This window comes from Triticum urartu, chromosome 2A, assembly GCF_056163025.1.
Source record: "Triticum urartu cultivar PI428250 chromosome 2A, HENAU_Tu73, whole genome shotgun sequence".
Classification (NCBI taxonomy): Eukaryota; Viridiplantae; Streptophyta; class Magnoliopsida; order Poales; family Poaceae; genus Triticum; species Triticum urartu.
In genome coordinates this window covers 382,205,268-382,227,302 of record NC_141874.1, presented here as the reverse complement: position 1 = coordinate 382,227,302, position 22,035 = coordinate 382,205,268, and the positions used below count along the sequence as shown (strand labels likewise).

Genomic DNA, 22,035 nt, shown 5'->3' with positions numbered 1-22,035 from the left:
ATCAATTCAATGGAAATTGAATCGGCTGCTGCTTGACGGCGGCGGCGCACGACGCACTCGACTGGCAGGGGGAGGGGGGTTCTTGTAAAATTAATTTGCTGGCTTCAGTTGGGGGCGTGCGTGTAGGTGTAAAATTACTACAAAATCTGTTAACACACACGATTTTGATCGTGGGGCTGAGAGCAAAGGGACACACGGATACAACATGCCGGACGGGAAGGGGTTAAGTAAGATGTATGTTAGGTGAAACCCCCATTCTTAAACCCCCGGTCCCCGTGCTGTTCCTCTTCTCAGCCCTTCTTCTCTGATTCCCCCCCCCCCCCCAAATCCCTCGCATTCTCGTGCCGACGGCGCCGGCGCACAAGACTTCCTTCATTCCTTTGTTGGTAAGGAACCCTAGCGTGATCGTTTTTCGGGGGGATTTTCGCGGTTCCTTGCCTATTTCTTAGGTGCGAGTTAATCCATCCACCATTCTTTGATTATTTTCCACGGACAAGAGGAATCCAGTTACTACTGATCAGTGTTAATTTTGCCCTTGGGGTTTTTCCGTTCTTTGCTGTGGCAGCGTCGCAGCGATCAACCCAACTCCAAATCATTCTCCCCTCCATCATTGATTTAGTTGCCGATCCCTTTGCAGTAATCACTTCTTTTTCCCCAAACAATATCTGGGATTCGTCCAGCTAAATCTCCGTACGCACGTTGAGTACAACACTGGGTGTAAATAAAATCATTCTGGATGGCAGAGGAAATCCACACATCTGCATCGACCCGATCCTTTTATTACTATTAGTCATTCCATGGATAGGCTTTTGGTCGGTTTTTATCTGAATATTTTAGAAATTGGTCGCGTTTCTCATTTCCTAACTAGTATACCAACTTAAAGTGTGTATAAATGAAATGTTGGCTATTTAATCATTTCCGAGGACTAGCACGGCTTTCCATTCACTTTAATTTGACATGCCTCTTTACCATATGAATCACTTCAAATCAGTTGATAGCACTGACTGAACGCTTTTTTGGGCTCATCCTCAGGGCATTTTATCTCTCAACATCCAAATCCCGATGGAGCATACCTCTGAAGAAGAATCTGAGATTAGTGATTCGGAGATCGATGAGTACAAGGACAAGATCTACGCGCAACTGCGGCTGCGGTCCCAAAAATTGAAAGTGCAGTATGGTGAGAAGATCTTCCGGTGCCCGTTCTGCCTAGGGAAAAGGAAGCAAGATTACAACGTCAAGGATCTTCTGCAGCATGCCTCAGGAATAGGGGCTGCTCAGAAACGCAAGCCCAGGGTGAGGGCAGCACACCTAGCACTTGCAGAGTATGTGAAGAATGATTTGGGCAGCTCCTTGGAACCATCATTGCAGCTTGCCATCGTTGAGTATAAGCCTCCTAAGATTGAACAAGAGAAGTTCGTATGGCCGTGGATGGGCATTCTGGTTAATCTACCAGCTGATTTGATGGATACAAATTTTGTCAGGGAGAGTGAGCATATGTTAAAATCACAGTTATCACGGTTCAGACCATGCGAAGTCACTATTCTTTTGGATTCCAAGGGCCAGACTGATCACTCCATCATCAAGTTTGCTGAAGACTGGACTGGGTTCAAGGATGCATTAGCTTTTGAAAACCATTTCATAGTGGAGCAGTACAGTAAGACTGATTGGAACAGAAGAAACTGTAAAATGGACGATCTTTATGGATGGCTTGCAAGATCTGATGATTATAACTCTCATGGGACAATAGGAGAGCATTTGAGGAAAATTGGAGTTCTAAAAAGTGTTGGTGATCGGGAACATGAGAGAACTGAGCGTATTGCTCATTTTACTCGCCAAATAGAAGAGAAGAATAAGCATTTACAAGAACTGGAGCTGAAGCACAATCAAACTGCAATGAAACTTGAAAGCATGATGAAAGACAAGGATCGAATGGTTGAGGAACATAATGAAAGTATGGACATATTTCGATACTGTGTGTTTTTGCTGCATTTTGTGTACTATTGATCTTACTTGTTTTCTTCTATACTGCTGGCAGCAGTAATATCATCTTGTGTTCACTGAACTTACTGAGTTTTTTTTTCCTATTCGATAACCAGAGATAAGAAAGATGCAGGAAGACGCTCGTTGGAATTCTAGTAAAATAGTTGAAGATAATCAAAGACTGCAACAGGAACTGAAGACCAGGAGAGAACAAGCCATCCGGAGACATAAGCAACTTGAAGAGTTGGCTAGGAAAAGTAATATTGACAGAGCAAAAGTCGAAGCAGAGAAAGAAAAGGTTTTTTTTTCATGTTTCCTCCAATGCTATTTTATCTTCTATTCCTTCTGTTATATCTTAATGAACTGAATTTGAATTTACGTATGCTGTTCAAACTCTTACAGAATGCAAACGAGAATGTTCTTCTTGACTTAGCAACCCTAAAGCATAAGAAGGCGCGTGAAGAGCTCAGGCAGCTTCTCAAGAAACACGAGGTATTGCTTTCAAGCATAGTTTGTATGTTGAGTATCTAGCGAAAATGCATTTGTTTCACTTCCTGAAATTGCAGCAAGAGAAAGAAGATGCTTTCAGGAGGCAATACAAACTGGAAGAGGACTTAACTTCTAAGCAGAATCTTGAGATGGAATTAGCACAGTTGAGAGGGAAGTTAGAGGTAATGAAGCACATGGGAGCTGAGGCAGATACAACATCAAAGGAATTTGATAAGGTGTCTGAAGAGCTGAAAGAGAAAGATGAACAGCTTGAAGCCATGGAATCTGCAAACCAGGCCCTTATTATTGTGGAACGAAGGACCAATGATGAACTTGAACAAGCCAAGAAAGAACTTATACAGGTATGTATAATCTCTATTGCATTCTTAATTTTCTATTGATTGTGATACCTTATATATCGCTTCGTCCTTCGCGCGGGTAACAAATTACTCGCTGTGTAGGGCCTACAACAGATACAAGTAACTCGATCCACTATTGGTGTCAAGAGAATGGGTGTGCTTGATGAAAAAGCTTTTGTTGCTGCATGCAAAAAGAAAGAGGGAAATGGTGTTTCGAAAAAAAATGCAAAGTATGATGTAGAGGCAACACTTGTGTTATCAAAATGGGAAGATGAGATCAAGCAACCAGATTGGCATCCTTTCAAAGTTATTGATGTTGATGGACAGACAAAGGTAAGCCTTTTTATTTTGCTTATATTATACTGCTCCTTTTCGGAGAACAACATATACTGGTTGAGAGGGCGTCCTGGTCCATGTTTCTGTAGTTCTATGCATGTTTGTTTGTGTATTAATATTTTTGATTTGATTTGACGGGCAACGGTCAGATTGTCAAAAAAGAAAGGAAAAAACTTAAGTATTTGAATTTCAACTGGATATATTGCTATCCTGATTTGAGTCCTTGTTCCAGTAATGAAAACACTGTTATGACTTTGCAGCCTGTGATTCTGATTGACGTTTGAATGGTGCAGGAAATAGTCCGGGAAGACGATGAGAAGCTGCAAGCCCTGAAAGAAGAGCTGGGGCAGGAGGCCCACGATGTTGTGGTCAAGGCCCTTCTTGAGATGAACGAATACAACCCCAGCGGCAGGTACCCTGTCCCCGTGCTGTGGAACTTCAAGGAGAACCGGAGAGCGCCGCTTGACGAGGCAGTAGCGTACATTCTCAAGCAGTGGAAGGCGAGCAAGAACAAGAGAACCTACTTCTCCTGAGTGAGATTGACGTCTCCTAGTCCTAGTTGTAGTTTCTGGCCTGTGGCGCTGTAAAATCGTACCGTGGTAACAGGACTTGATGCTTAGTAAATTCTGAAAGGAATAAACACAATTGCGACGAGGGTTTTAGAAAACCAATGGATTTTTTAGAGATACTAAGCTCCCACGAAATGAGACCTCTTGGTGCTTTTTTGTTGTTGCGTTTATGGCCTCATATGTCAAAGAGTGGACAGGTCGTTGGCTGCAATGGAGCCTATTCGCATCGGAACCCAGCGCTCATAGCGTGATCCATAGATTACCTCTTCGCAGGTGTGGGCAAATCTGTAGCGTCTAACTTTTTTCTACCGGTTTTAGGAAGTTTGTAGAACGTTCTGTGGACCGGGTTTCCCCCTGTGTTTCAATTTGCTGATTTTACGAGGGTTTTTTTAGTGTTTCTTCTATTTCTTTAATAATTTTTGAACTTGTGAACACTTTCCTAAAATACGATAATATTGTTAAAATTTGTGTGCATTTTTTTTAACTTGGGGAACTACTTTTCAAATCCTAAACTTTTTAATTGGTGATTTTTTATTCATGAGTAATTTTTTAATTTGGTACATTTTTGGAGATTTGGGAAATATTTTGGGATTTGTGAACATTTGACAAAATCATGAACATTTTTTAAAGTTTCTAACATTTTGTGTATTCATGAACATTTTTCAATTTCGCAAACTTTCTAATTCGGAAACTCTTTTGAAACATTTTATATATTCTCTCTACATTTTTTTTCTTTAGCTTTCCTTCCTATCTGTTTTTTCGTTGCTTCTTTGGATGGCCAAAGGCCCAACTAGGCCGACTAGCTAGCCAACCAAAGCGAGTATCATGGGCGTGTGTGTTTCGTAGTCCTTCGACGCGTTGTCCGCTGAATACGACCTCCTACTCTTGTGAGTTATTTCTTCGTTGGGGATGGGGGCGAGCTGGTTTTCTGCTTCGTGCGTTTGAGAAGGGGCGACGACAACCTGCTGGTTCTGCGTCAAGCAGTCGGGTCACCGCTTTCTCCGTCTTCCTCGTCAGGCTCCTCGAGCTGTGGGTTCGCGGTGGAAGACCGACGTCATCCTAGCATTGGAGGAGAGCCAGATACAAAATGATCGAGCGCCAGAGATCCAAGCCAACGTGAGTACCTGTCTGACGATCGTTGTAGCTATGCCTTGTAGCGGTATATGTAACCTCAAGGTTGTGAGCTAACAAGGTTGAGAGATTGGATATACGTCAAGGTTGTGAACCAACTAGGTTGAGAGATTGGAGTTCTTTTGGGGATGAAAATCAGCGCAGAAAGAGTGATTCTAAGAGGCAAATGTATGAGTGAATTGGATTGTGTGGGAGCGTGCATGCACATTGGATCATGCTCTACACGTGCCAGCAAAGTAGGGAAGTTACAGGAAAGGAGGCCATTTCGGTGTATATGGTGCCAGCAAAGTAGGGAAGCTACAGGAAAGGAGGCCATTTCGGTGTATATGGTTTGATGATCAGTTGGGATTATGTAGGATGGAAAACGGCAATACGCCCGAACACTAAGGGCTTGTTCGGTTGACAGGGAAAATGGAGGGGTTTGGCAGGGATTGCACCCTCTACAAGTCAAAACCTCCTCCAATCCACCCCACAATGAGTAGGTGTAACCGAACAAAGTCTAAAACAACTAGCTATGAAAACACCGAACCAAACACCATAAACTGAATACATAGAAATACCGGTCAGCTCAGTTTGGTTTGATTCATCGGTTTTCTATGTAAAAATGCTCAACTCTATCTCATGACTAAGAAACAGCAAAGCGAGCATCACCTTGTAGTAAGCATCTAACTTATCTAATACTCCCTCAGCGTTTACATCACTACTTTATAATGATCTAAACACTCTTATATTTCTTTACGGAGGAAGTATTTCTGTAAATCTGAGATGGAACGCTGAGGAGAAAAGGTGGCAGTGGCCAGTGGGCACTTCCTATATTCAGTTTGCATTCAATAACCTTTTAATAAAATATAGATATATACTCCGAAGGCATGTCCTTGTAAAATTACAGAAAAAGTTCCTTGCATAAGTGCAAAAAAGGAGAAACCACCATAGCATTGTTGATTTTGCATTACATACTTTGGTAGCACCACAGTAAGCCATCCCAGCCACCGACACACGGCGCTCAGTGCACAGCTTTGAAAACTCTGAGCTGGAGCATGGTCAGAAACGCAGCACAGATCATCCTCATGCTCCTCAACACGAGCGCTGAAGCAGCAGAAGTCCTGCACCAGCCCAGCAGAAGCACTTAATATTACTACTAGAACGATAATTGAACAGTAAATTACGTGTGAAAGTGTTTCTTGTGAAATTCATGTGTTCCAAACTGGAGTGCCTTTGGTATACTAGTAGTACGTGTGAAGTAGACTCACTCAGATGCCAGGAACTTGCATGGCCCGAAACCTATCAGGAAGACAGACGGCAAACATGTCACACCACTGAACAATTCATCATTAAAATAAAATATGTAGCTCAGCCACTGACTGATCAAGAGCAAGTACTCTACATCCGCTGACGGATGGAATGGAAAAGAAAAGGAGAAATTTACTTGGGTCCCTCTTGGTGATGGTTCCAGCGCCGCCGAAGTTGCAGGCGATGTCGGAATTGCCGTTCTGCTGGTAGAAGATGTTGAAGGCGTAGGAGGCGTGCAACAGGAGCGTGTTGGGCTGGTAGCAATGCCCGCCCGGCTGCAGCGGCGAGCAGTCGGCTGCGCCCTGGCCGCACGCCCAGTCCAGCGCGTTCTGGAGGTCCTCCTGGGGGACTCCCGGCCGCGCGACGCACCAGGTGACACCGTCGATGAAGCTCGTGTTTCCCTCCGGAGGAGACAGGGTAGGGATCGGGGTGGTCGACTCCGCCTTCTCCTGCAGCGCGCCTGCCGCGCACACTGATCACACACATGCATGATTCAGATGACACAACAGCGTTCAAATGACAGGGTAGAGCAAGTGACATAAGAAGGCACAGGCAAAGGAAACAAGAGACATGTATATATGTGGTGTAAGAACTCACCAATGAAGCACGCAAGGATCAAAATAACGTTCATGATCAGCTCCTTTCTCTTCATGTGTGAAACAAAACTAACTCAAAAGACACCCCTCCCTCCCTCTCTCTCTCTCTCTCTCTCTCTCTCTCTCTCTCTCTCTCTCTCTCTCTCTCTCTCTCTCTCTCTCTCTCTCTCTCTCTCTCTCTCTCTCTCTCTCTCTCTCTCTCTCTCTCTCTCTCTCTCTCTCTGACCCGTCTCTTTCCCCTATGTGAGTCTTAGGGAATATAATGGGAGTCCGAGCGAAGAGCGCCTGTATCAACAGGAAAGAAGCTACTGTCCATGCAAAGGGCACTGGATTTCAGTTCACTACTCCAGTCACTAAGCAACTCATGAACCAAAAAAAGTCCCCGGGTTGCTCACCGTGCATGGTGCGTACTTATGGCCATGGCAGAGAGGCTTGTCTGTGTTGTGTAAACCAATGCAGATCAGATGCCTTTATGAATATAAAACAACACTGAGGATATCGAATGACTTGAAGGCCAGGCAAACCATAGATTCTGCTGCCATGCCATGGAGGTATGCATGCATGGCCATGATTTCTAAAGGGACAAAAGGAAACCAGGCAATAGATTCCAAAAGATCTCTCAAGGGGCCAAGTGCATGGTGTGTTACCTTTATTTTATCTTTTTGCTGTTTCATGGTAGAATGTGTCGGAGCTTCACGAGCAAAAGCTTTTCTTGTGGATTAAGGGAAGAACCTCCATTCACTTTACAAAGCTAGACTCAAGCCTAATGAATATGAGGTTTGGTGAACCAGATTGCCTTGACTGACCTACACCACCTGCCAAGTGCCAATGGAACAAATGACATGCTGAAGCATATATATGACAAGTAACAAGGCTTGAAAAAACAAGCAAGCTGCAGTGAAAAAACAACCAGGCATACTAAATAGAAATGGAGCAGCTAGGAGTGAAAAAAAACCCTGAGAGAAGGCTCCTCAGCTCGGTCGCCGAATGGGCCGATCTTTGATTCCCTTCTAGTGAGTAGCTGGCAAGAACTCAATTTGGCTCGGCCACCGCCACATCGGGGAAACTTGATAAGCTTAACACGAAACCACTGGCACAAAAGTGGTGCCAGAAACTTCTTTGAGAAAGGAAACCATACTAGCAGAAATCATCAGTGGTGATCCCAATGAGTTGAGACATATGGAACAAAGCAACACCAACTAACAAGGTTAAAGAGGACATATAACTATAATATTAGGCTAACCTACCTTTGATGTTTGTCATGAAGAAAGTTGTATCTTTAGACAATATATATGGTCCTGCATTGATTTACTGAAAAACCTGATCATGTCCTGCAGACCTACTTTTCATATGCAAATCTACAGCGAATACTTGTCACACAAGGGAAGCCTGCAAGTAACTACAACTGTGTTTGTTGGAATTTCGATTTCGGAGCAGAATCTGGCTAACAGTCATATCTCAGTTTTGTCCCCACTGAAATGGTTAATTTTGGTACATGTGATAATTAAAAGTACTCAAATGTGTTCAAAAAGGTATGTAACTCGCACATCCTCAGAAAGAATGGATTAATGGGAGAGGTGCCATTCAGGCATCTTATACACATACCAATATACTAGTTACAGAACCACCCGCAAAACATGTCTCATGTCATTGTCTATTAAAAAAAGGGCTCATGTCATTGTACTTTTCTTGTTTGTATATTTTTCTTCTAGATAGAATACACAGTTACAATGCCGCAGAAAACTTTTACCTTCTATTTATCCACCCTACTTTCATATGCTCCAGATCGTTAAAATGCACGCAGTGTGAAGATCATGTATTTGCCCTGGAGGGGCAGTCCTCTGAGCCCACCAGTCCAACAAGATGCCATCCTGCTATGGAATCCACTCCTGGCATTGTCATGACTAAAAACTTCCGACCACACTTCCCTGGACTCAGACGCACCCGATCAGAAGGTGAGGCAAAGTCCCCTGATCTTCATCGCAAAGTGGGCATCGGACTGGGTGGTCGAGGCTTCTCCATTGCAAACGGTCCGCAGTCCAGCAGCAATCCCATGCTGCTAGCCACGCGAAGAATCGACACTCAGCAGGCGCTCATGACTTCCAGATCATGCTTGAAGTTGGCCTCCACCCTAGTGGGGAAAAGGCTGTGTAAACTGTCTTTCCCGAATACACTTTGTCTAGGGTCCACATCCACCAGAACTCATCCTCAACATGAGGCATCAGATTTGTATGGGCGACCAAATCCCATAGATTGAGGAACCCTGCAAACTGTATCATCCCTAGCTTTATCATGCCAATCATCTACTGTGAATCTTTGATTACAAGAAACAGAACATTCATTCAAGACAACCTTACTGTCTGAGAAAAAACAGAAAATCTTAATGATATGTCACAGTAATATCCCATGGAGCATACCAAACAGTAGGATACTGGTAGATTCTTTGACAATGCAGACTATTTTAGAGGTGCAAATTCTAAAATACAGGTGCGGCATTAGAATTGAAGTATATACTAGCAGTATCAGCTCCAAACCTGCTTTCTGCTGTATCTCTGGTTGCTTCTGTTTCCTACCTCCACATTTTGTAAGTTCTACTAGATATGAATAATAGATGAGGTTACCGCCACACTTCCATTCAGAAATTGGATACTGTGGCTGAATCAACACATGTTTCGACATCTGAACTTCTACAGAAGTTGTACAACCAGGACTCGGAAACGTTCATCATAATATTTCCAACACTAGAATGGTGCTGGCAGTATCCAGCTTCAACCTTGCTTTCTGATGTGCCATGTCCTGAAGCTTATTTTTTCCACTACACATTTAGTGAGTTAGACCAAGACTGAGATTGCAGCGATCTGCAACAGATGAGGTCGCCCCAATGCTTTCACTGCAGTAGTCCTGTGCAACAGAAACCAGATGCTGTGGTTGAGTCAAAACATGCGGTGTCGACAAATGAAGTTCTATAGAACTGTTCGGCAACCAAAGGTCACCACCATTCCCCTGATTATAGGGCATGGAACCTCATAAACCATGCATTCATCACTGTCAGTCCGTACATGAATCAACTACCAATAATCTTTACATGAACATTCTCCACCTTTGAAATGGTGGAACCTACTGCGATCCCTAACAATGATTTCACGGTCATATACCTTAGATATTAACTTAATTACCAAATGGCAGTCTCCACACACCCTCAAGTTCTTCACTATCCTGATAGGAGTACCAGGAAGACACTTCAGCAAGGCAAAGGCAATGGCCAGCCTCTCGCTATGGTAGTTTAAAGCAGCCTCTTTCTCTTCCTCCTCTATATCTGCCAATACATTGCTTGTGCGGGGGACGTAACCTTGGCGCCTCAATCTCTCGGCTATCTCGGCAAGCATTAGGTATATCTGATCACTCTCAGGATGTGATCTGTCGCCCATAACAAACTCATACACGGAGTTGCGGATCTCCACAAGGCTATGCCCTGGGTTTTTCCTCACTCCATGCGTGACCATTGTCTTCCTAAGGACATGGACATCTGCCCACCTCCCAACAGCAGCATACAGATTTGAGAGGAGGACATAGTCGCCGCTGTGCCCAGGGTCAAGCTCAACCAGCCGTGACCAAGCAGCCTCCCCAAGTTCCAGCTTCTTGTGCATAGCACAAGCACCTAGCAATGTCCGCCACACAACAGCGTTGGGCTCCAGTGGCATCGTGCTGATATAATCGTGCGCTTCCTCAACTCTTCCAGCTCTCCCCAGCAGATCCACCATACATCCAAGATGTTCAATCTTTGGTGCTATGCCGTACTTGTCCTTCATCTCATTGAAATATCGAAACCCATCGTCAACCAACCCGCAGTGGCTACAAGCATACAGCACTCCTACCATAGTGATATCAGTAGGGATAAGCTTCTCCCTCTCCATCAGACCGAACAGCTCAAGCGCATCCTTCCCAAACCCATTCCCTGCCAAACCCACGATCAGTGACGTCCATGAGACCACGGTCCTTCCCACCCCCATCTCCTCAAACACCTTCCTTGCATCCTCAACTCCGCCGCACTTGGCATACAGATCAATCAGCGCATTACCAACATGTCTGTTCCCTACTAACCCAACCTTGGACGCAAACACATGCACCCTCCTCCCGAGAGCGAGCGCCCCGATCTCTGCGCACGCATTTAAAACACTCACAATGGTGAATCCATCCGGCATGAGGTCCACCTCGAACGTCTCCCAGAAGATTGTCAGTACCTCGTTGGGCCTGCCATTGGCCGCGAACCCGTTCATCACGGAGTTCCAGGAGACGAGGTTCCGCTCCAGCACCGGAATTTCGTCGAACACCCTGTGGGCGCTCTCAAAGAGGCCGCACGCACCATAGTGGTGGACAAGCGAGTTCTTGACGAAGACGAGCGCCACCAGGCCGTTCTTGGCGGCCTCGGCGTGGAGGCTCTCGCCTTCGCGAAGGGCGAGGAGGCGTGTGCAGGCCTGGAGGAGCGGCGGGTAGGTGTGCGTGTCGGGCGGCGCGAGGCGGCGGCGGTGGAGCGCGAGCGCGAGGCGTGGGCGCGCCGAGGACGCGGCGATGCGGAGGACGGTGTTGAGGGAGAAAGGGTCCGGGTCGGGGAGGAGGCGGGAGAGGACGGCGACGGCGTAGAGGAGCGGGGGAGCGCCGGCGCGGAGGGAAGCTAGGTGGAAGAGGAGGTGCTTGGCGAGGAGAGGGTGGGAGAGGGTCACGCCAGTCGCACGGAGCGCGCGCGCGTGGATCTGCTTGGCCGCAGCGACGGAGGGAGACGGCAGGTGGAGGCGGAGGAGCGCGACGCAGTGGCGCAGCACCGGGTGTGTGGAAGGTTGTCTCGCGCATGGCAATTGCATGCCCGAGTCGCGGTTGGCCTGTCGCTGGTTCGGTTCGTCTTGGGTTTTTGGAGCGAAGGAGGGCAGCGGGAGGCGCCGTCCCTTTTATTTTTGAGTGGACGCGGGGCGTCGGTTTGGATGCCACGCCGTGCATTTTAGCATATGCGTGTCACGGCATGGCAAAATCACCCAATATCCTACACGCTACTATAATATTTTCTTTTTTCTCAGGGAATTGTTGCATTTATATTCAAGAGTTCACGGTCCCCTTAGCATAATCTCGAGTTAACAAACTCAGGAGAAATGTAGAAACCAAGTTTTACGTAGCTTATTCGCCGACCATCGCACTCAGGCCACCTTGCAATCCCGAAAGGATCTTAGCAAGTCCTTGATCTCCGCCGCTAGTTGCCCACGAGTTGAAAGATCTCTATGTTCATCGATCAGTTTCCTGATTGCCAATTGAGAATAGGTCTCTAGCAGCACCTTCTGAACGTTCAGTTCTCGCGCGAAGATTAATGGCGCGACGGCAAGTTAGCAATTCAACCAATTCCAGATCATTTGCAACCGGAAAAAATGGCAAGCCCCTTCTATAAGGCCTCATTTGGTTGTCCGGTATCCCGGGGAGATCCCCGTCTGAACCCCGGGCTCGGAGCCCATGGGGCAAATCAGCCCGTGGAAAAGCTAGCTCATTGTTTGATCGCTCATAGCTCGGGTACTTTCTGGCCCGATCCCTATCGTTTCCCTAGGAGAGCAATCCATGCCTCGTGAGGTCGGAGGGAAAATCCACGCATCCGCTTCTCTCACGCGATCGACGTCCACTTAGCGACCTGGAACGTTGCGTCCTCGTCCCCGAACGACCAAATGATATAGAAGAGATTAGGGAAATCTCACTACGGGGGAAGGGGATCTCATATGTCATGAAAATTTCCCCGGCTGGGGTTTGCTGCCCCGGTTTTGATTCGGCTGCTACCAAATTAGCCCTAAAGGTGCCATGATGGTCCCAAAAACTACACCTCCCCCTCCTGACCCTTGGTTCTTTGCTAGCGCTCTATCAGTGTGTGCTTTCATCGGTCCTTCATCTGGTTTGCATCACACCTCAACCTGTTGCACCGCTGGATGGACCGATTCTTCCTTGATTGATTTTCACTCCTCCACAAGGCATAACACCTTGTTCCTGATAATTGCCGGGTCGTCAACACTTTGGGAATCCTTTGCATTATTCTGCAACAACCATAGCTGGTACAACTCTCGTATCACCGTTTCCTTTTCATCACTACCCGACCCTTCCCAGCCAATCAAGCATCCATGATCGCATGTAGAAGATGCTGATCTCGAGCGGAAGGTGTCCAGCCCTAACTAAAGAAATCAACACCTGAGAGTAGGAATAAAAAAAAGATGTCATTTGATTCACATTATAGTTTTTTTTCCGTTGGGTTCATGTTTATTTTTCTTTGAAATATGAAAAATAGGAACCAATCCTATGTATGAATTCCTGTGGAATTCCTTCAAACCAAAAAACCAAAGGGATAGCACCTTCCGCCAGGCGAAGGTTGGCGGCGGATGCTCTAAAGGAAAAATTACTATAATAATCCTATCCTATAAAATTCCTGTAAAGTTCCTCCAAACCAAGGAGGCCTGAATGGTTCGATTGTGCAACTCCGTTCCTACCGCCAAGCCGTTCCACAGGATTCTTCAGGTGTGAATTTTGACTTTATTTGAACTAGTTGCCTTCAGCGACATCCTCAAGTCTACTGAATTTTGCCGTTCTTCGTGCAATTCCAAGCTCTGAAATCCTCTCCTCCCACAACAATCTGCTTTTATATCACATGCATCACTTTCAGAGAAACACTAAGCTCCAGCTTCAAACTATCTCAAAAAACTTGCTACGACATTTTCAACAAAAAAGAATTTGTCCTCAAAATGTCACAATAAAGACCGTGTCAACAACATGATTTTGACATAGGCAGTACTAATTTGATCCAAATTACTCCGTCAATTCCTAACTAAAGAACAAGGCAATATGCAAGAGTACGACTCCCACTTTTGTGGTATGATTTCAGCAACAAATTAATAGCACCACCAGGGCAAGCAGTCTGACTTCGAAGATAAGTTGCACACAGCAGACAGTCTACACACATACATATCAATATAACAACCAAGACAAACATAAATGCCCAATAATATGAATATCCACAACAACTACCTAAAAATAGAAGAAGAAAGTTTCATCGGACAAGACTGTGTATGTACATGGCATATGACATCAGCTTCCTATCTCAATAAACAGCTGTTTCACAGATGGTTCAACGTTGAAGGTTGTGCGTGGGAATTCATTCCATATCCTGCAGAAATTCAATGGCGATGCTCAGATCATATGTCTGTATATTTCAAAATGGTTTTCTGTATTTTGATTGACGCAACTTCTTACATTAAAAGGATGGTGCTCTCGAGGTAGTGCGCGATTGAGCATCTTCGAATACGTCCACATCTTCGAGCTTTTCAGGCTTCAGGCAAAGAGGGATGTATGCACTGTAGATGGCACCCATGTTCGGTGTCTCTTTGAGCTCCTGGCTTGCCACCTCAAGAGGGGTTTTGGCAAATGCAGGATAGAAGCGTGTGTGGCAAGTGTAGGCGAAGATTAAACTTATTGGGATGAGCGGGGAAAGGATAGCCGAATAGAAGAAAAGTTTCAGTATGATGACACCAATCATGGTGGCCTGGTAAATCATTAGAGCCGCAATGACCCTCGTGTGGATGTGCGGCCACATTCGCCCATTGCTCTCGTAACTAGGAACATAGACTCTCAAAACCTGCATTTAGAGATAAAAGTAAAATGTACTATAAGTCCTTTTTGCCAAATTCTCAGACATCCGTACTATAAGTCCTTTTTGCCAAATTCTCAGACATCCGTATTCTTCAAATATATAGTTAATGGATTAGTATCACTTCCAGAAGCCATCTCTAGATTAGTCTCACTATGCTGAACTTACATTGAAGTAAGCAACATCTGCTTACCTGGTTTTTTGCTATAAGCCATCCAAGAGCAAAGTAAGCAACACCGAATGGAATAATCAAAGGTGCAATGACGGAGTAGCACAGCACAATTGTAACAATCAGCATGTCACTTGGAACCCTGGTGTTATACCCCAAGTCCCCTGGACTCCACGCTGCTCGCAATTCATCCTCAGTCTTGCATAGGTACTTCTTTTTCAAGTGGAAAATGATGAGAGGGACCAAGCGAGAGAGCTCAAGCCCATAACCAACAAAGAATCTGTAAAAACAGCAATCAAACAGTTATATTCGATACTTGTAGTGAAATTCAGGCATATCTAGATTTGAATGAATGAGACACGAAAAGCATTACTTCAGTGCAACGAATGAGAGGAAGAAAGTTGCACTTCCAGGAAGGCTGTTGCCTAGCATCACAATAATCCCAGGAGGGTTATCAACGATGGTTTTCAAGGCACTGAACAATGAGGAGCTAATTGTAAAGCCAAGGAAGACATTGAAGATAATGAAGTAGAAATATTTTCCTGACGCTGCCCTGACTACATGGCTCTGTGAAGGGATCCCTTCTGACTTTGAGAGAAACATAAGGAGAGCAGGCAGCAAAGCTAGAAAAACAATAAGCGCGAGCTGCGGCAGGTAAGCCTGTAAGACAGTCTTAATTACTTGTTGGTCCACCACCACCTTCAGAAAGGGCAGCTTCTCCCTCAGTTTTTCCAGCGTCGTGACAGCAGAGACAGCAGTAATAGGAATAGTATAGAAAAAGACTGTGAGAAAGACAATGAAATAAACCAGAGTCTGTCTGGTGTGCCTCTCATATATTTTCTTCGGAAGGTTGGACCATATCATATCACGTGGTTCAGGAGCTTCTGTGACTGTCCATTTATCAAACAGCTGAGCATGAAGAGTCTGAGATGCAGAGGCTGCAGCAGCTCTGCTGTTGAAGAAGACAATGGCAGCACGTTGCTGTTTATCATGAAGAGTGCTCTTCTGTTCAGCCTCCAGTTTGGGCAGTAATTCCTTGATCTCCCCATTACAATACTCAATTGTGTCAACTTTTTTACCAATAAGACCAAGCAATCCAGTCCTATGAGTAGGCTTGGTGCCCTCAGGTTTGTTTCCTTTTTTTGACTCTGCATAGACAGCTTCAGCGTGAGCAATTTTGTGTTTGTGACCTTCAATCTCTTGGAAAATTTTATCAGCCTGCAGGGAGCAATCAAATCAGATACAAGGGAAGTACGATAAGTATCGCAAATAAGATAAAGAAAGGGCAGCAATTGCCCCACAAGAACCTCAGAGCTGCACTACCTCCTTATTGTCTGTCACAACCATTGCTTTGTAGAATGTGTCAGGATGAAGTACTCGGAAATATGAGTCCACCGAGTCCTTTATAGTTTGATCAGGAGGCGGTATAGGAACATCTCTCACCAACACGGCAAACTCCTCTGGTTTAACATCTGATGTTGATCTTGCAGCTGCTCTCAGATTCGAAACATGTTTGTAGGATTTCCATAGTACGAGATAGGTGACAAAGGAGACCCAGTAGACTGATAATATGAATGCCCACAGCCTCATACTTTTTTTCTGGAGAAAATGTTAAGTCACCGCTTAGTATGGTTGTGAGTGTGACCATAATATTATGAATGCAGTCTGGCAATCATGTTTATAGGAAGCTATACTTTTTTATATACAAGAAAAACAACAGTTGTGATAGTTTGAAACGTAACCATTTCAGTCAACCTTCACATTCTTTTGAACTACTAGACTTCAAGAATCCAATTGCGAGAAATGGTACAAGTGATTACATGAATAATCAAATCTGGATGCACTGTAAATTCAAGGAATACTGGTCGGAAAGCAGAATTTCATTTCAATCCAAACTACGGAATGATGGACCTAACGGCTAATAGAACAGCAAGGAGCAAGGCACTGCCTATTCAAGAAGCAAATTATATACTTGGAATGTATAAAATACACATTTTTGAAAACCGAGCATCCATTTGGTGAGATTAAATGGGCCAGATCAAGTGAGAACATGCTTTGGAATGTCTAATTGTGTAGAAATAGAACAACCTAGATTAGTTTATGGCAACAAAAACAGACCGAAAAGGTAACTGCAATAAAATTTTGCTTACTTGAACATTGCCCAATGCTAATCTTTCAATAATCGTGAAGTTCTGCGCCTCTTTGCCATTTTTGAAGCCAGCAGAATTCTCCAGGGCATGATCAGTTGCAGCAAGCGGTAACAGAAGTGGAAGCAACACAATTCCAGAGACCACAAGGATTGCCAACACTGGAACACAAGAGAGCAATAAACAAACTGGAAATTGACAACGACTCTATGATGTACCCACACCTATAATTGACCTCTGCTAAAAAAACTATAATTGACCCAGAACGCATTTACCCTTTGCATCACCCATTTTGGACTGCAGATTAAACCGTTTTAACTTGCTAAACTTCATAATTCCAACAATCCTACAGGTATCGTAGTTTTGTTTGGGCCTGGCCTTAAAAGTACAGGATGATCTTTTTCTGGATTATGCATAAGCATGCGTATCATACATTCATAGGGTACAAGAGGTGGTCTTAATTGGAAAAAAAAAGCATGGCTGTAGCTTGTTCAAAATCTTTTCTCGGCTTTATAAGAGCATTATTTTAATTTATGACAGGTGTGAAAATCTGATGTGTAAAGCCGTATTCTAGCAGTTCTGGCAGTTCATGTAAGCGTCTATCCCATTGTGTTGGTATAAAGAAGACAGACAATCAAACACGAAACTGCGTTTCCACAACACGGCACCACATTTTTAGAAACAGATATCCGTTCAGAATATAATACGGCTTTACATGAGCAGATTTCAAAACATGTTACTCCTACAAAACAGCACGGCGTTATTTTATCGTGCGAATCATTGTTGAAACGAGAGTAATATACCACAGAAACGCACAGATAAGCAGTACGCAGAGCAACCTGGGAACCAAACAGCCGAGCCAAGGCAACTTAACCAACCAAATCATGGGTAAACAAATGAACTCAATCCCTGTAAAAAAAACCACACAAATGAACTGAAGAGCGCGGTTTGCTTGGGCGTACCGGATGAGAGGAAGACGAGGTAGACGGCGGCGTCGACTCCGCCGGCGGCAACGACGTCGGCCTCGGACGCCGTGAACGCTTGGCGGATCCAGCCGACGGGGCTGCGCGTGCCCCGTCCGCGCCCCTCCCACGGGTCGAGCCCCCGCAACAGCACGCTCGGGTAGTACACCGGCGCGTTCCCCGGGCGGCGCGAGAGCCACGTGAAGACCAGGACCAGCACGACGAAGATGACGAAGGACGTCAGAAGCGACGTCACGAACGACGAGATGTCCATCTCGCCCGCCGCCGCCGCTCCGCTCCTCCTCCGGGGGGATTATGAGGGAGGGGTTTAGTAGTGGAGGGAGTGATTAGCGGAGGGCATTAGGGTGGTAAATGGGTGGGAAGGGAAAAGCATTGGATGCTTTGCTGTGCTGGGGAATGGCTGGCGTGGTGGGGAGTTTATGAGTTGTGGAGGTTGCCGAGCCAAGGAAAGGGGCAGGGAAGGGAGAAGAAGAGGAAGGGGATGGGACCAGGGAGATCAGCAAAATGTCTGAAATGCCCCTTGCCTCTTCTGCCTTTTGCTTTTCAATGATTCGTATCCCTTCCCCTTTCGACTCCCCCTTCCATGGATTCACCTCCGTGACCTCTTGTGTAACGAGATAATATGGCAAACTCCGGCGCCGATCAACAAAGTAGAAACGGTATCTTGGTCATCTAACTTAGGAGGTAGCTTATTTTATTTTGCATGGCTGCATTCCTTAGTAAGAGTAAGAGCATCTACAGCATGATGCCCCTTTAAACTACCGCGGACGCACCCGGCGTGTCCGCAGGCAGTGGTAGGACATCCCTTAAATTTTTGTCTCTGCATCCGAATATATCATACTTCAAGTCCTTGAAATCATACAAACCATGAAACTAAACATCTAAGTAGTACATAGATCAATTATAAACATAGGCTAGACTATTCGTTGTCGTCGCCCGTCGGAGATATCCACTATCTCTGTTCCGAGCTTTTGGTACATGGGCGGCATACGCAACTCCGGCTCCGCGGCAGCCTCCACCTCCATCTCCGCTTCCACCTCATCGAAACTATTGTTGTCGGATGAAGCGCCGGTTGGACTCCACGTGTGCCTTATCTTGTATGGACTCGAGGATGGCAGTCTGCTCCACCATCTCCGTCGCTTGGGCGATCTCGAACTCCACCATGGCGTCCTCCATGGCGAAGCCTGCAACTGGCCCCGGCTCCTCATCTTCCTCCTCCATCGGCTCCGAGTGATGCTCCCCTCCTATTCCTCCTCCAGCTCTTCCTCCTTCGGCTCAAGCGAGTCAGGAGGCAGGCAGGCTGCGATCTGGGTGGCGCGCCTTTCTCAGATCTCCTCCTGAATATGAAACCAGTGCTCCCGCGTTAGCATGGCATACATGGCCTTCTTCTGTCGGGCCATGGCGGAGGCAGACATCGAGGGAGAAGGGAGATGGAGGGATATGGATGGGCTCGGGCTGGCTGCGTGGAGAGAGAGGAAGAGGATGTTGCTAGGGCCAATACATTGAATTTATTGGCAAGTTTCCATAGTTGTTCATTAGTCCCATCTCACCTGCATGCATCTTTGGGTAAGTGGAGTTCAAGGCTCTTTGTAGAAAAAAGGTTTTTTTCAACTTTATAGTAGGTGATCTATTATATATGTAAGTAATAAGTGGGTCAACTCATCACACAATTGCCCTAAACTAGATCCATTGGCTAGCCCATGGCCCACACCACACATGGCACCATTGGTAGTCATATTCCCTTTAGTCAACCCATCAAGTTTTAGTTAAGAAGAGGTGAAGAGATCAAGCTGACAGTTCTTGGCAAAGTTGCTCATAGTTGTCCATAACCGGTAACTAACCGAGTGGTGTCCGTTCAAGTTCACCCGGTACATGGCATTCATAAGCAAGGCAAGAATAAATATATTTTAAAAGGTTGAGTTTTAAAAGGTACATAGTTGCGCGATCCCGCCGAACGGCGTGTACACCACATCGAGTTTTTAGTGACAAAGTCAAGTGAACCCAAACAGAGGGCACGCTCAAGAATTAGTCCGTCGGTGGTGATTGAAGAAAAAACCATTTGCACCATGGCTTGATAGATGCCAGCCCCAAGGTGGGCTTCAACTGTTCTGGTTCTAAATTTGACAATAAGAGAGGTGTATGAACGGGGCTTGATCTATCAAGGCGCAAATGGGTGACACAAGAGATTATGCAGGTTCAGGCCCTCAGCGGTAGACATACTAGATCTAATAATGTGTGTGTGGATATTCTTTCATATAATTGTGTATAGGGATTACAAGTATGTGATTGAGAGAGAGAGGGAGAGAGAGAGAGACCCGTGCTAGATACCCGGACTCTGCCTTATATATGGATGGCATTGCCCGGGTTTACAATGTTCGGGTGTGTTATGGCATAGTTAATGCCGAATGGGAACTTTCTTTTAACTATGCACTAGAAACTCACACTTGATGGCTTCGTTGTAATGGTAGGGTAATGGCGTCATTGAAACGTTTGCTCTATTAAAGAGTACTCCCTCCTTTCATCTATATAGGGCCTAATACAATTTTCGAGGCTAATTTTGACCAAATGTTAGAGCAATAATATATGACATGCAACTTACACAAAGCATACCATGAAATTCGTATGTGAAAGGAGTTTCCAATAATATAATTTTCACATTATACATCTCATGTACTATTAATCTTTTCAATAGTCAAAGGCAGTCTTGAAAAACACATTAGGCCCCTATATAGATGGAAGGAGGGAGTAATGCCCATCTTGATTGTGCACTAAGTCCCAGCCGGGTGAGCCCCCCCCCCCCCCCGGTGTGCGTCTAGCTGACTGGTCTCCTTGGTAATCATCCATCCAACCGAATGAGCCCACTCTGTGGGAATAACCTCGTCACTCATGCCCTGTTACTATTCAGCACTCAATGACCCTTGATTGATCCCTTGAAATTGAGAACATGCTCTTCTGCATGCTCCACGGCCACAAGGACCGCATGCATCATTGTCATTTCATTCGCATAGTCCTCCTCGTAGGACGACTAAATGTAGTGCTTGTATATGTACTTCATGTCCGAATACATTGCTTCAAAGAAGGGACATAAATTTTACCACATGCATTTCACCAAAAAAATTGCCCAACGTGGTGACCGCTTAGGGGCGGATGGTACCTACGCGGCAGATCGACGAGAGGTGAGGACCGACGGAGGAGGACAAGCGGTATACGTCCAGGTGTAGCCATGGATGAGCTCCAGTATTTGTATTTTTCTAGTGTCCATCGGAGGTCAGGGAGACCGCCGGATAGATGTGTTACTTGGGCTACAAGCTCTCAATATGGGACGAAGAGGTTGGTTGAGGTGGCAGGTCTGGGAAAACCTAGTTGTAGGGTACTTCTAGAATCCCCGCCTACCTTATATCTCTGACAGAGTTGGAGTTACACCATTCGCCTAATGGACTGAGTCCCTCCTTCCCGAGTCCATGGGGCCCCCGAGGGCTATTCGTCCTAGGCCCAATCCGAGCAGAAGTAGATCAACGTTGTTTCCCTCGTTTTGTAGACTGAGTTTCGCATCTCCTTCCTACCGGGGAAGGTGTGCGAGCCTTCTTGAGGTCCTAGAAAAAAGAAAAACACGCAAGAAAATAAAACGTGAGAGCCTAGAAGTGCTTCTCCTTTCAGATGAAGATGTCATGGTGGTTTTTGAGCTATTGTGTGTAAAGCTCATTGATATCTGATGACTCCCAACAGGTGGGATTTTGGCTAGTGACCCGTTGTAGGGCATACCATGAATTGTGTCTGAGCTCTAAGAGGCACCTACCGGACTGGGTTGCTAGTCCCAACTTGAGCCCCGGAAGTACACCCCCACATCTATGTCAGGAACCGAGCTACTCATCACAAAGTCTGATTCCCCTTGATTGGGTTACAACTCGTGACCATGGAGGGCACGTTGTGACCATCCTTCACTTGGGTGTACTCGGAGGACATAGGGTTGCAGAAGTGAGTCGATGATGCCCATGGGTTCTAGTGCCTAAGGGCTTAATGAAGCAACTCTCGGTTAAAGCCTACAGGAGGCATGTCGTTGAGGCATCATGCCTCCGTCGAGTGACAACCGATGTTTAGGAGAGGCGCGGGGGGGGGGGGATCATGGGAATGGGATTTACTAAGGTTCTTGTACTTTGGGATTAGGTGACCCTACTACTGCCTCTAGTGTTTATATTATTCTGGTGAAAGGGAGATCACCAGAGAGATGTATTACTTGGGCAACAAGTTCTCACCCTGGCGATGGAGAGGTTGGTAGAGGTGGTTGCTACTTGTGAGCTGCGTTGAGATTTCCACAAAGAGGAGAGG

The 22,035-nt window shown here is 45.7% G+C and overlaps 4 protein-coding genes across 7 annotated transcripts; 1 reads left to right on the top strand and 3 right to left on the bottom strand.

The window, feature by feature from the left end:
* The first annotated feature begins 322 nt into the window (after positions 1-322).
* LOC125541570 (factor of DNA methylation 1-like) lies at positions 323-3,897 on the top strand. Of its 2 annotated transcripts, none has more exons than XM_048704942.2 (7): positions 323-386; positions 1,033-1,951; positions 2,097-2,278; positions 2,383-2,472; positions 2,547-2,831; positions 2,931-3,161; positions 3,458-3,897. In XM_048704942.2, exons 2-7 carry the CDS (start codon positions 1,063-1,065, stop codon positions 3,695-3,697), a joined length of 1,917 nt encoding a protein of 638 aa, XP_048560899.1. In that variant the 5' UTR covers positions 323-386; positions 1,033-1,062; the 3' UTR covers positions 3,698-3,897. The 2 variants fall into 2 exon arrangements, with proteins under 2 accessions (XP_048560899.1, XP_087400061.1); XM_087543935.1 differs by having other exon boundaries at positions 352-449.
* A 1,745-nt stretch (positions 3,898-5,642) lies between these two features.
* Positions 5,643-7,379, bottom strand: LOC125537438 (major pollen allergen Ole e 10). Its single transcript, XM_048700751.2, has 4 exons — positions 6,752-7,379; positions 6,291-6,626; positions 6,115-6,145; positions 5,643-5,967 (listed from the first exon to the last, which is right to left on the bottom strand). The coding sequence occupies exons 1-4, from the start codon at positions 6,804-6,806 to the stop codon at positions 5,868-5,870; spliced, it is 522 nt and encodes a 173-aa protein (XP_048556708.1). The 5' UTR covers positions 6,807-7,379; the 3' UTR covers positions 5,643-5,867.
* A 19-nt stretch (positions 7,380-7,398) lies between these two features.
* On the bottom strand, positions 7,399-11,678 carry LOC125537437 (Tetratricopeptide repeat (TPR)-like superfamily protein). 3 transcript variants are annotated; one of them, XR_015616498.1, is made up of 2 exons: positions 7,706-11,678; positions 7,399-7,565 (listed from the first exon to the last, which is right to left on the bottom strand). XR_015616498.1 is itself a non-coding variant. In XM_087543934.1 (2 exons), the coding sequence occupies exons 1-2, from the start codon at positions 11,607-11,609 to the stop codon at positions 9,574-9,576; spliced, it is 1,782 nt and encodes a 593-aa protein (XP_087400060.1). In that variant the 5' UTR covers positions 11,610-11,678; the 3' UTR covers positions 7,399-9,573. The 3 variants fall into 3 exon arrangements, 1 of the variants encoding a protein (XP_087400060.1); XR_015616499.1 differs by having other exon boundaries at positions 8,501-11,678; XM_087543934.1 differs by having other exon boundaries at positions 7,399-9,651; positions 9,906-11,678.
* Positions 11,679-13,609: 1,931 nt separating this feature from the next.
* ERD4 (Early-responsive to dehydration stress protein (ERD4)) lies at positions 13,610-18,162 on the bottom strand. Its single transcript, XM_048700749.2, has 7 exons — positions 17,689-18,162; positions 16,730-16,887; positions 15,903-16,178; positions 14,953-15,797; positions 14,604-14,859; positions 14,017-14,398; positions 13,610-13,930 (listed from the first exon to the last, which is right to left on the bottom strand). The coding sequence occupies exons 1-6, from the start codon at positions 17,960-17,962 to the stop codon at positions 14,018-14,020; spliced, it is 2,190 nt and encodes a 729-aa protein (XP_048556706.1). The 5' UTR covers positions 17,963-18,162; the 3' UTR covers positions 13,610-13,930; position 14,017.
* Positions 18,163-22,035: the final 3,873 nt, after the last annotated feature.